General features: G+C 48.5%; 1 protein-coding gene across 4 annotated transcripts in view; it reads left to right on the top strand.

The window, feature by feature from the left end:
• The window catches only part of MYO18B (myosin XVIIIB), a 239,338-nt gene that overhangs the window by 207,432 nt on the left and 17,767 nt on the right, over positions 1 to 14,139 (top strand). For 2 of the 4 annotated variants that reach the window (XM_018061067.1, XM_018061068.1), the window contains exons 41-42: positions 7,711 to 7,806; positions 9,099 to 9,236. In XM_018061067.1, coding sequence (XP_017916556.1) covers positions 7,711 to 7,806; positions 9,099 to 9,236 — 234 coding nt within the window. The remainder of the gene's footprint in view (positions 1 to 7,710; positions 7,807 to 9,098; positions 9,237 to 14,139) is intronic. The other 2 variants (XM_018061069.1, XM_018061070.1) reach the window with 2 other exon arrangements.

Genomic DNA, 14,139 nt, shown 5'->3' with positions numbered 1-14,139 from the left:
GATTTTAGAGCCCCTCAAAATAAAATCTCTCATTATTTCCATTGTTTCCCCATCTACTTGCCATGAAGTCTTGGGACCAGATGCCATGATCTTAGTGTTCTGATTGTTGAGTTTTAAGCCAACTTTTTCACTCTCCTCTTTCACTTTCATTAAGAAGCTCTTTAGTTCTTCTTCGCTTTCTGCCATAAGGGTAGTGTCATCTGCATATCTGAGGTTATTGATATTTCTCCTGCCAATCTTGATCCCAGCTTGTGCTTTATCCAGCCCAGCATTTCTCTTGATGTACTCTGCATATAAGTTAAATTATCAGGGTGACAATATGCAGCCTTGACGTACTCCTTTCCTAATTTGGAGCCAGTCTGTTGTTCCATGTCTAGTTCTGTTGCTTCCTGACCTGCAGACAGATTTCTCAGGAGGCAGGTCAGGTGGTCTGGCATTCCCATCTCTTTAAGAATTTTCCACAGTTTATTGTGCTCCACATAGTCAAAGGTTTTGGCATAGTCAATAAAGCAGAAGTAGATTTTTTTCTGGAACTCTCTTGCTTTTTCGATGATCCAGCAGATGTTGGCAATTTGATCTCTGGTTCCTTTTCTAAATCCATCTTGAACATTTGGAAGTTCATAGTTCACATACTGTTGAAGGCTGGCTTGGAGGATTTAGAGCATTACTTTGCTAGTGTGTGAGATGTGTGCAGTTGGGCAGTAGTTTGAGCATTCTTTGGCATTGCCTTTCTTTGGGATTGGAATGAAAACTGACCTTTTCCAGTCCTGTGGCTACTGCTGAGTTTTCCAAATTTGCTGGCATATTGAGTGCAGCACTTTCACAGCATCATCTTTCAGGATTTGAAATAGCTCAACTGGAATTCCATCACCTCCGCTAGCTTTGTTCATAGTGATGCTTCCTAAGGCCCACTTGACTTTGCATTCCAGGATGTCTGGCTCTAGGTGAGTGATCACACCATTGTGATTATCTGGGTCATGAAGATCTTTATTGTTCAGTTCTTCTGTGTATTCTTGCCACCTCTTCTTAATATCTTCTGCTTCTGTTAGGTCCATGCCATTTCTTTCCTTTATTTTGTCCATCTTTGCATGAAATGTTCCCTTGGTATCTCTAATTTTCTTGAAGAGATATCTAGTCTTTCCCATTCTATTGTTTTCCTCTATTTCTTTGCATTGATCGCTGAGGAAGACTTTCTTATCTCTCCTTGCTATTCTTTGGAACTCTGCATTCACATGGGTATATCTTTTAACTCAGATGACCATTATATCTACTACTGTGGGCAAGAATCCCTTAGAAGACATGGAGTAGCCATCATAGCCAACAAAAGAGTCTGAAATGCTAGATACAGTCACAAAAACGACAGAATGATCTCTGTTCATTTCCAAGGCAAATTGTTCTGTATCACAGTAATCCAAGTCTATGCCCTGACCAGTAATGCTGGAGAAGCTGAAGTTGAACGGCTTTATGAAGACCTACAAGACTTTCTAGAACTAATACCCCCAAAAGATGTGCTTTTCATTATAGGGGACTGGAATGCAAAAGTAGGAGGTCAAGAAACACCTGGAGTAACAGGCAAATTTGGCCTTGGAGTACAGAATGAAGCAGGGCAAAGGCTAATAGAGTTTTGCCAAGAGAATGCACGGGTCATAGCAAATACCCTCTTCCATCACCAGATTGTCAATACCAAAATCAGATTGATTACATTCTTTGCAGCCAAAGATGGAGAAGCTCTATACAGTCTGCAAAAACAAGACTGGGAGCTGACTGTGGCTCAGATCATGAGCTCCTTATTGCCAAAATCAGACTTAAATTGAAGAAAGTAGGGAAAATCACTAGACCATTCAGGTATGACCTAAATCAAATCCCTTACTATTATACAGTGGAAGTGAGAAATAGATTCAAGGGATTAGATCCGATAGGGTGCCTGAAGAACTATGGACAGAGGTTCGTGACATTGTACAGGAGGCAGAGATCAAGACCATCCGCAAGAAAAAGAAATGCAAAAAGGCAGAATGGTTGTCTGAGGTGGCCTTACAAACAGCTGTGAAAAAAGAAAACCAAAAAGCAAAGGAGAAAAGGAAAGACATACCCATTCGTTCAGGATAGATTCGGAATTTCATGGCAGTCACAGCAAAGCTGCACCACATGCAGGCCCCTCTGGGCATGGACTGGGAGCCTATGAAGCCAGCCCTGAGCCCAGGATGCTTCCTGGGAAGCATCTCCTAATTCTCAGCTGCCTTGGGCCTCTCTGTCTTATGATTCCCACGGAGCGTGGATTTCAGTAATGGCATAGATGTGGGAGGAAACAGGAGAAAAATTGCAGAAAGAAGGCTCAACAATTCTGAAGTCTCAGTTCCAGAGAATTCGCACCATCCAAGCCAAGCTGTCTGGTCACTGCACAGTTAAATTGGTAATCAACGAGAAAGAGAAGTGTGCGGGTCCCCGGGGTGGAGAGCCGTCATGCAGAGCAGGGCCCTCGCCCCTGCCTGGGCGCTGCAGGCACTCTTCCCTGGCAGCTCCGCCCCACACGCCCCTCATAATTGCCTCATCGCCCAGGGACAGCAGTGTTGATTGGAGCCTGAGGGACTGGTCCAGGTACATCTCTGAACTGAGCTCTCAATTAGGATTCAGACCCACCCTGGGAGAGAGAGAGAGAACGGTGCTTCAGCTGGAGGTGAGGCTCTTTGAGAGACTTGTTCAAATTATGAAAAGTCACATTTTCCCATGTTGGGAATTAGATCCGAGCGTAACAGGCCTTCCAGGCTGGAAACGTGCTCAGAAAGCCAGGAGGCCCATGTGGCAGCGTTTCAGCGCATGCTCGCCAGCACGGGTGCCCTTGCACTGTAACTTAGGCTGGGGCCTCAGCCTCCTTGGATTAGTGGAGGAACGCTTTAAGCTGTTCCCCTAGGCTCAGAGAACGCTCATGACTCACGCATCAGCCGACAGCCACATCTGTTCTTGCCCAGGGTCTGCGGCTGCTGTGTCATCACCTCGGCTGGGAGTTTGGGGTGGGGTTGGTGGGGAGTTCAGAAAGGTCAGTGGATGACCCCTGACCCCCAGGTCAGCCAAGAGTATCCACACCAGCTGGCTCCATCTGAGACGAAGGCTGTGGAAAGGCGTCCTCTGGTGCTGTGTTGAGTGTACGTTGTACATTTTCCAACATCTGTGCTTGCTGACTTGACGAATTTGAGCTCCGGTGAGAGAAGCAGAAAGATCTGGGCCTAAGCAAAGATTGCGGCTGCCACTGAGGGCATCATCCCGCTTCAGCTTATTCAGTAGTGGGCCCAGGCTCTAGCCAGACTGCAAGAGTTCCTGCTGTGAAGTAGGGCAGGCTCGAGGCCCGCCCACCCCTCTCTTCCCACAAAGCTCGTAACCTCCTGATTTTGCTTAGAAAAAGTGGCTCACACATTTCTCTGTTATTCTGAGACATTCCAAGTTACATCCCAGGGCCCTTAGTGCAGGACCGCAGGCTCATATGACACCATGGAGGACACTGCTCTTTCTTTCTTTATTAAATTTACTTTTGACTGTGCTGGGTCTTCGTTGCTGTGCGTAGGCTCTCTCTAGCTGCGGCGAGTAGGGGCCACTCTTCTTTGTGGTGTGTGGGCTTCTCACTGCGTCCGCCTCGCTCGTTGTGGAGCGTGGGCCTAGGTGCGTGGGCTCAGGGGTTGTGGTGCTTAGTTGCCCCACAGAGTGTGGAACCTTCACGGACAGGGATGGAGCCTGTGTCCCCTTCATTGGCAGGCAGATTCTTAACCACTGGACCGCTGGGGAGGTCCAGACATCTGTCTTTCTAGGAAGGCCTAGATACCCAGCTAGTGGGCTTCTTGGGGAATGAGGGCTCCAAACCACTTTATCCCCCCTGGCATCACAGGACACAGTGACCATCGTGCTATTGGCGTCTCTTTCCTGAGGACTGAGTGTGCCAGGCTGCACAGCCTACCTGCCTAGTTCTCACAACAACCCTCTGCAGGTGGTAACTATTATCACCCCCAGTTTATAGACGAAGAAACTGCAGCTTAGACAAGTCAGGAAACTGGCCCCAGCGCACACAGCAAGTGATGGGGCTGTAATTTGATTCCAGGTTGACCCCGTCACCCACACTTCCAATGAGCAGGCCCTGCTGTCATGTCAGACATACCCCATCTTTCCCCTTTCTCTTGTCAAAGTCTTGGTCCTCGGCCAAGTGTACTGGCCTGTCATCCTGGTGAACTTGTGTCTGTCGCTGTGATATGGGGCCAGTGCATCTGTGTGTTACTTCCCAGGCAGTGTTTGTATTCAGACCAGAGTTGTCTGGCAAAGGCTCCATGGAAAGGAATACAACGGAAGACATTTAATTACTTCTGTTCTCACCAGCAGTCCACCTGTCCACACGTGCCTGGCCCATGTTCCTCTTGAAAAGTCACAGGAACCCAGGCAAGAGAAAGGACCACTAGCACATGTTAGGAGATGAGGGAGAAACCAGGGACCGCGTATCATGTACCAGTGCTGGCTGCACTGCCAAGGAGATCAGGACCAGGGACAGGTCAGCTGCCCTTCCTGGGCCTCTGCCTGCCTGCCCAGCAGACTACAATCATCACCGTCATCACCATCACTGAGTCCCTCCTGTGTTGGGGCGGAAGGTACGGTCAGGAAACATGGATCTGCCTCATGAGCTTGAGGTCAGACTTTTTCTTCATGTCGTGGAAGGGTCAGTGCATTTTAAACTCTGGTTAGGAAGAACCCCCTATTACACCAAAGGAAACGCCTATAGAAAATTCCACCTTAGGATGGAGTGTAGCCATCCTCGGATTGGAGTGAGAGAGGAGGGTTCCCTGTGGATGGACTCAGTGTTTAAATCTGCCCGCCTTCTGAAAGGGCTCTTCCCCCAGACTAGAGACATGCTCGCTTTGAGATGTCCAGTTGTGCTGTGCCTTGGTTAGTTATATTGTGCTCTAAAGATGTTCCCTTGCAGGATCCAGTTAAAGACCATTATTCAGTCCATTGAAGTGGGTGAGGAAGTACACCTGGTTGCCCAGACCTTGTCTGCTGCGAGTTCAAGGCCAGTCGCCCTCAGGGTTATGGGGATGTTCACTTGTCCAGGCACCCACTCGGGTCTCTGGGCCCAGCCTCTCTTACTCAGACTCACAGACTCCCGGGTGGACAATGGGCCCGAAGCTCCTCCCTCTCAGTCATCGGCCTCCAGCCCCACGGTGGCCAGTTTTTTCCCTTCTTCCCTGCTCTTGGGCAAGAGAACCCTTGTTCTTCTGTTTCTAAGGGGAGTGCCACACCATTTTGAACTGTACAGGTTGGGCTGCAAGACTCTTCAGTTCTTTTTTTCCTTTCTATGAGCATTTCAGAAGATGCAGCCCTATTCGTGCAAACCCTTCCCTCTGCTTTCCAGGGCCCTCGCCTACCACATTCTAGCTTCTTTGGTCAGCTGGAACCAGCGTGCTTATCTGGGGTCTGTGAACTGGTAGGTCAAGTGAGCGGTGTCCATGCATGAGTTCTAGAGATTATACCACGAACCCGCAGATACTGCACTACGATTCGAGTCTGTGTTTGTGCATCTGGGGAGGTGGAAGTCCCACAGTCTTCATGAAAGACGCTTATAGAAGGCCCAGGACTCCTGCTCTAGGACCTCGGTGCGTCCTCTCCATTGTGCATGGTCTCTAAGCACCCAAGCTAGACAGGGCCTCAGCATCTTGGTCCAGAAGCCTCATTTCACATACGGGGATTCTGTCACCCCAGACAGGGGACAGAAGGCCGAGGCCACTCAGAGGGCACAAAGATTGAGTCACTCCTTCACAGTCTGGCGTTCCTCCCACAACCCCAGTGCAGTGAGCCTTAGAAGAGGCTCAGACACCAGTGGGAACAGAGCTGGTGCGACTCACTTAGGCTACTGCAGCTAAAGTTGTGAAGTATTTTTAAATAGTTTGTTAAAAAGTTGTATCAAAAAAAAATTATCCTCAAGAAGATTTAGGGTCATTAGCAAAGATACTTTCGTTCTATCTCTTGCTGTCATAGCAAATTAGCTCAAATTTCATAACACAAGAATGCCCCCGCCTCACGTCAAAGTGACAGACACCAGTTCGCTGGCGTGGCAGGCCAGTGACTCGGCCGAGAACAGACCCTGGCAAGACAGGGGGCTGGAATCTGAGTCCCCCTGGGCTAGAGTCAGAGTGCCAGCAGAGCTCCGTGCCTTCTAGAGTCTCGGGAGGAGAGTCTGTTTCCTCACCAGCTTCCGGAAGACGCCCACATCCCTTGGCTCATGGCCCCTTTCATCCTCAAAGCCAGAAATGCTGCACCTCTGGCTGTTGCTCCGCAGTCAGAAGTCCCTCTGACCGAACCTGGAGAAAGGTCTCTGCTTTTAAGGACCAGAGTCATTAGAGGGGGCCCACCCTGATAATGCAGGACAGCCTGCCTGTCTTAAGATCCTCGATCTTAACCACATCTGCATGCCCCTTTTAATACCTCAGGAAACACAGTCACAGACTCCTGAGATAAAGACTGAGATGTCGACATCTTTGGGGTCGTTATTCTGCCTCTCAGAGCGTGGTTCACAGAAGGTGCTTTTCGTTATACTGAAGAAGTCAGCAGATTTTTCTTTAAAAGGCCAGATAGTGAATATTACAGCTTCTCAGGCAGTGTGGTGTCTGTTGTAGCTGCTCTGCTCTGCTACTGAGGAGCAAAAGCAGTCACGGATGAAATGCAAATGGGTGGCAGTGGCTATGTTCCAATAAAGCTTTATTAATAAGAACAGATATGTAGATTCAGTCCATGGCTGTCATTTACAGACCCCTCTTCTCTTGGATTCACCAGACACCATCCAAGAGAACTTCCAGTCTGGCCTGAGCCGTGGGGCCAAAGGGACAAATAAGCTATGTTCTTGGCCTGGGAAGGGCCCTTGCAGTCTGATGGGGACGAAGCGATGTTAGTAGAAGTCAGGAGAGTGACTGGTCCTTGAGGGAAGGGACCAGGGCTACAGGTGCCTCTCAGAAGAAGTGGCCAGGGCTTCTGGGAAGGACTTGGCCAGATTCCACTGAAGAACAAAGCTGGGAGGTCCTGGCCTGCGGAGGCAGGCTCGCGTGTTAGAAGTTTGTGGTTTGGCTGTCTGTACCCGTACACTGGGCAACTGCACTCTGGTTAGGGGCATGAGCCGAGTAGCTCTTACAGACCTGGGATTCAAAGCTTTGTGACCTTGGACAGGGGTGTCAGCTTCCTCAGCTCCACGACGGAAACTAGCAAGGTGATTTGTGGGATCATGTGTAAAGCATGTTTGTTGAATCAAGAGTTCTCCCTAAAGAAGAACCACAATTGTAATTAGCTTCTGAGTTTCCCAGAGTGCACTGAGAAAGCTGACTGCCACAGTCCCATGTCAGATTTGCAAGCAGTCGCGAAGGATATAAAGCCACTGCCTTGCCCACTGACGATTATGATGCTATTAATAGTGGTACTAGTCGTGTTAAAACAGGAGCAAAGGTAGTGGTTGCCACCCTTTAATTAACAGTGCTTATTTGCCAAGAGCCATGCTGAGATGTTCATAAGGGCGATCTCACTTGGTCAGCTCCACAGAGCTTGGGCAGAGGCCCATGATTAGCTACATTTTACAAGGGAGCTGAGGCTGCTCAGAGAAGATGAGAGACTTGCCTAAGATCACACAGCGGCAAAGGTCAGAGGCGGGACTCAAACCCAAGTTTATCTGACATCAAAGACTGTGTTCTTCTGCAGACCCTGGCAGCCCAAGAATAACAGACGCTTTCTTGTGCCTCCTCCTAGCGTCCAGACAGCAGTGAACTGCGGCGGCGGCAGTAGCAGAAAAGAGATGTAAGTGAGCTCTGATAGAACTGAGCCGGTGACACTGAAGCCAGAGACGAGCCCCTGGCTGTGTCCAGTGTGCAGAAGGAACACCCACCTGCGCCGTCACCGCAGGGTCCACGGGAGCTCTGACTCCACGGTCATAGCACACAGCACCGGGGACATACTGTTGAACCGTAGGCTTCTCGTAGAAAAAGAGCAGCCTCCGACTTACTGCACCGCTGTCCTCAGACACCGTCAGAAGGACAGACGTCAGTTGCCTCAGAAGAGTTTCTAGACTGACATTTGAGCCCTGCACATTCTGGTCCTGACTTAGCCTCCGCTTGGGACTCCTCTTCCTGTATCTCCCGCGCCCTCTGTACCTGTGTGGGTGCGGTTCCCTCCACCTGACGCTCCCTTCTCCAGGCCTGTGTGGCCGAGCTCCACCCTTCAGAGAGGGTGCAGCCCAGCAGCCACTACTGCATTCCCTCCCTTACGCCTCCAAGAAACAAATCGGGGCTCCCTCCCTGTCCTCCTTAGAACCCATTGTCTGTCTTCATCTATGGCACTGATAGTTTCCTTTTTGATTTTATGGTTATTCATATAGATGTCTACTCTGCTCAAATGGGGTCCTGAGGACAGGGGCAGTGTTGAGTTCGTGTTTAGAGCTCCTTCGCATGGCACAGAGTGTTCTATAAACAAACAAAATTTGTAAATATATATATTTATTATATATCGTAAACGAGTGACTATATCAACCAGAAAGTGAAATAATCATTCAACACCCACATCAGTGACAGGCTCGCACAGGCTTCTCCCTGCGCTGCTTTCAGAAATAGGGGGTGTACAATTAAGTCTCTGTCCACAGAGACATTCCAGCTAAGGTAGGCAAGCAGTTAAGACCTTCACAACTGATAGCTTCCATGAACATATCATTTGGTCTGAAATTCAATGCCAAATTGTACTCCAAAATTGGAAAATACCTTGGCATCTATATTATTTATCTTCCCAAGGAATAGCGATGATTTTTAACTTGAGCCTTGGAATTGGAGGGACCAGGGTTTGTACCCCAGCTTCATCATTGACCGACTAGGTGACCTTGGTTAAGACCCACACTGGCCTCCTCAGATCCCATTACTCTGGTCTGTGTAACAGGTGCAGGGCTGGCTCCCACCTCTCGGGGATGCTATTGTGAGCTCTGGTTACAGTGATGCGTGTAAGCAGTTAGCGCCGTGCCTGGCTCACGCTAAGGGATGGATACCTAGCTATTGCTGTGACTGTGGTTGTCGCCGTGCTGACAGCACCTTGCATTCTGGTTCTAGAGATGACGTCTCCACCCTCAGCTCCCAGCCGGGGGCCAGTCTGCAGTCTTGGCTAAGTTGTACTCTGTCCCTGGCCACAGACACCGCAAGGACCCCCTCGCGACAGTCAGCCGTCAGCAGCCGTACCCTCAGCCCCAGGTAAGAGTATCCTCTGCTGCCTCTGGGCGACCAGTACTTCAGAGATTCACAGGCTTCCCATGTTGCTGTTTAAGTCTTCGATTTCCTGTGTCCTAGACAAGGACATGCATGGTCCAGTTTGAGGTATGACCCTGCCACTTCTTAGCTGTGTGACTTAAGGCAGGTCAGTTACCCTCTCTGAGCCTTCACTTCCTCATCTGTGAAACGGGAAATATAATTGTATTTACTGCCCCAAACAGTCAAAATGAAGAGGATCTAATACAGCCCACCTAATGCATGGTTTTCCAGATGATTTCAAATAGCATGGGGTGAGCATTTTTAAAAATAGCTGTAGATTTAGTATGTTTGTTTTCCATCTAAGGCAAGGCCTGCTAATTTTCCATTTATAGATAGTTTTGTATTTAAATTTTCTTTATAAACATGTTTACTGAAGTTTTTGGTTTTGTTTGTTTCTTTCACTGGGAAGTCTGTATAAAGACAGTTAGGCTGGATGATGTCTCCTTGGAAATCTCAGCTTTACTTGAATGTCAGAATTTTATATTTTGTTTCCTACCATGGAAGGAGACAAATTCAGTCATGCCTTGAGATGGGACCCTCACAAGTCTGTAGGATTGCCAATAATAATTTGCTCTAGCAAATGGGCCTCAGCCTCAGCTGAAGGACTTAAATCTGTCTTCCCTCTTGCTTTCCAGCTCCACTCCTCTCAGCTCATTTGGTTTTCCTTTACAAGGGTGGCCCTCTTGTAATGAGGAGCCAGTGGCCATAAATCAGAAATTATGGATTAAACAGATACGTAATTAAGATGAAATGCACACTGCTTGTGTGATAACAGAAGAGCCGATGTGATAAGATAGAAAAATCACATACTAATGGAGCAGACCCAGACGAGCCCTTGCTGACTTGAAACGGGTTTGCTCTGAAGCAGGAGGCTGTCTTTACGAAAAGAAGAGGGTGGGAGTTCTTGCCAAGCTTTCGGGCATGTTCAGCAAATGGCAAATGTCTGCTGATAATCTTAGGCTGAAAGATTTGATGTTGAAAATATCAAAGGGAGGCCCTGAGAATGGGGCGCATCGGGGGAGTTAATTATCTGATTACCACTCTTAATTAAAAACGAAGACCTGCATGGAGAAAGAGCCATGTCCTCAGCGAACTCCGAATGCTGAGGACTTCTTCTCTCCTAATAACTAAATAACTTCTGGTCTGTCTCCCCGATCAGCCAGTGTATCAGGCAGCAGAGGCCAGAGCTGAATGGGCAAGCGCTTTAACATAATATCCAAAAGTTTCATAATTATATTAGGTGCATGATAAGGAATTATACCCTGAGCTGCATGGGAGATGAGAGGCCGCAGTGATTTCTGTATGTGGACTGAAGTCAGAGCATCTGGCTTCCGATCCCATGGCTGCTTCTCTGCAGCTGTGAGACTTGGGGCAGAGGTTTTGTTTGTTTGTTTGTTTGATAATTTTTAATGGAGTATAGTTGATTTACAGCGTTGTGTTAGTTTCTGCTGCACAGCAAAGTGAGTCAGTTACACATATACATGTACCCACTCTTCTTTAGATGATTTCCTGTATAGATCATTACAGAGTATTGGCTAGAGTTCCCTGTGCTACGCAGTAGGTCCTTGTCACTTACCTACATATGGTAGTGTGTATATGGGGCTTCCCTGCTGGCTCAGTGGTAAAGAATCCGCCTGCTAATGCAGGAGAATTGGATTCGATCGCTGGGTTGGGAAGATCCCCTGGAGAAAGACATTGCAACCCACTCCAGTATTCTTGCCTGGGAAGGCCCATGGACCGAGGACCCTCGAGGGTTACAAGCTACGAGGGGTGGCAACAGAGCCGGACCCAACCGAGTGACTAAACAGCAACTGAGCCTGCATGTTGGTTCCAGTTCCCCAGTTTCTCTCTTTCTCCCTTCCCCCATTAGTAACCGTAAATTTGGGGCAAGTTGCTTAACTTTCCATTTTTTCTCGTGAGTAGACCATTGTCAGGATTAGCTAGAAGATGCACTCAGAGCCCAGCTCCTAGAAAGAAATCAAGAAAACCAGCTGCTTTCCTAGTGTCGGTGTTTGATGCCCAGAGTAACCCCAGGGAACTGATGCCATCACCTCCATGCTGCACAAGACGGATCTGAGGCCCAGAGGGTCAGGAACAACTGATTGAGACAAACTCAGCCACACCCCAGCTCCTGTAGCTTCACCCCGGGCGGCACCTCCAGGCAGCCCTTGCTAGAGCCCAGCCCCCTTTCCGTGCCCACTTCCCTCCAAGTCCTTAGGCTTGTCCAGCTGCAGCTCAGAGCAGAGGGGCCTGCACCAAGGACAGAGGTGTAGCAGGAGGCAAGAAGGGACCAGAAGCCCCTTGTCAATTTTCTTCATGTTGGTGTCCCTCTGGCTGGCACACAGATGGTGCTCCATAAATGTTTGTTGAATGAATAACTGACCATAACAGCAATACTTGAGCAGAAATGCTAACTGTACTTGGTCACAGCTCAGCTTTGTGATTCAGAGAGGGTCAGTAGTTTGCTTCATGCCATCAGCAGGGAAGCAGAAGAGCCAGGATTTGAGCTCTGGCTTACACCCTTCCAAAGCCTGTGTTGCGTCTGCCATGCTGCCGTGACTCTAACCTTTATCCAGGAGGTGACTCACTCACCTGGCAAAGTTACTGGCAAAGAGCTGGCCCATTATTAATATTAAAGCTATATAGGGGTCAGTATTCAACATCCATCCAAATGATATTTATCAAGTGCCTACTGAGTGCCAGATTCCATGGTGTTAAGCCTTGAAAATTTTGAGCCCTTATTAACCTATTAACCTGTAAACATACTCTTTGGAGTATGTTTACAGTTTAAAGATTCTAGAACTTCTGAGTTAGAAGGGACCATTAGATTATTTATTGTTAGTCCAATCCTCTCATTATATAAATGGGAAAAAGTGAGGTCTGCAGAGGGAACTATCTCGCCTAAGCTTGTAGTAAAGACTGACCCAGAGTTCTGGTGCCTTGACATCCAGCTTCATAATCTCTAAATACTTCTCCCTTTTATTAGAATATAACTGAAAAGGCTATAGTCCTCTTGGCCACCACCCCAACCTCAGCTCCCTTCCAGAAGGTATCCACTGTCTTCAGTTTGGTGTGTATCCTTCCACACCTTTCTCTATGTATCTGTAAATGCACATGAACCTGTAGCAAAAACATAGCATATTTGTGGGCTTTTAAAACACATAAGTGATATGATGCTACACTGGGTATGTGTGCCTCTGTCTGTGTGTGTGAAGTTGTTTCAGTTGTGTCCAACTCTGTGTGACCCTTTGAACGACCAGGCTCCTGCGTCTGTAGGATTCTCCAGGCAAGAATTCTGGAGGGGGTTGCCATGCCCTAAATGTATGTATCTAAATTCTCAAAGTGCTTCTTTCTTTCCCTCAATAATATGCTTTAGAGATCACACCCTGTCTGTTCACATAAGTCTATCTCATTCTTTTAAATTCCTGCAGAAAATCTTAAAGAGATGCCATGGATTTATTAAACTGGGCTCCTGCTTCACTTTTAGTTGATTTCAGGGTATTTGCTATTAACCTGTTGTGTGTGTGTGTGCTTAGTCACATCCAACTCTTTGTGACCCCATGAACTGTAGCCTGCCAGTCTCCTCTGTCCCTGGAATTTTCCAGGCAGTAATACTGGAGAGGGTGCCATTTCCTCCTCCAGGGGATCTTCCTAACCCAGGGATAGCACTCTCCTTTCTTTTATCTCCTGAACTGACAGGCAGATTCTTTGTCACTGAGCCACCTGGGAAGCCCGATTAACCTGTTAGCCTTTAAACACACACACACACATACCAGCCCGATTAACCTGTTAGCTTTTAAACACATACACACACACTCTTGTGCACAGGGCAAATGATTCTCTGTGTCGCAGGGAATTTGCATTTTAAACTTGACCAGATGCTGCCAGGTCACCCGGGCACTCTCCATGCTGAGGAGGTGGAGGCAGGTTAGAGCACAAAGGGAACCCTGTGGCAAGCACCCCCCTATGACCTGGCCCGTCACAGAGCTCAACACATGAGTCTCTTGGACATTTCCAAATTTGACTGAAAAAGAAGGTCACTCTAAAAAAAGAAGAGAGGGAGAAAGCAGTCTTTTGCCAAAAAAATAAAAGCATTCCTTGTATTATTTATAAGAGGACGTCAACTCAAGAGAAATACGCCTAAAGCTTGATGATTTACAGCCCAGGAGTCATGAAGCTGCTGATAAATGCAAGAGCTTCTGGAGATGGAGACACTAAATTACCTCCGCGCCCCTGGGGAGGGAGTTTATGGGCTGGGTGGTGGCAGCCGGCTTGACTCCAGAGCCTCTCTTGACGGCCAGCTGCAGCTGGCCCCAGGGTGCCCAGCCCGTGGTGTGCCTGGCCCTGCAGGGTGCCTGCCTCTCCCTCCTGTCCTCTGGGCCACCAGCCTGCCGGCAGAGTGTTCCAGTAAAGGGTTCTCTCCTCTCCCTTCCAGTCCTCGCAGCACCTCGGGCTCTCCAAAGGGGGCCAAGCCCCATTTTCGTCCAGAGCCCCATGCCCATGTCCCTCAGGGCCTCAGCCTTGGCCACTCACACGGCTCTGCAGGGTCCAGGCACAGACGGGCACTAACTGAACCAGCTGTATTGACGCTGATGCCTTGTCACTGGCCTGTTTTCTTTCATTTTACTGGACAGTTATTCCAAACCATCCTGACTTTCCTCTGTCCCCAACTCCTTACTCTGAGCAGACACCCCACACTCCTGTTCTTTCAAAGGAAAACAGCGGCCTCAGAATGGTACCTCTAAGCTGATCACCATCTGCCCCAGCTTCCCTCTGGTCTCAGAAAATGCGGTCCCGTCGAGTGGCATCGGTACCCCGCCGCCCGCTTGCTCCTGCAGTCTCGACG

This window comes from Capra hircus, chromosome 17 (genome assembly GCF_001704415.2).
Source record: "Capra hircus breed San Clemente chromosome 17, ASM170441v1, whole genome shotgun sequence".
NCBI classification, from domain to species: Eukaryota; Metazoa; Chordata; class Mammalia; order Artiodactyla; family Bovidae; genus Capra; species Capra hircus.
The sequence above is the reverse complement of the archived record's forward strand: the minus strand, read 5'-3'. Positions and strand labels throughout refer to the sequence as shown.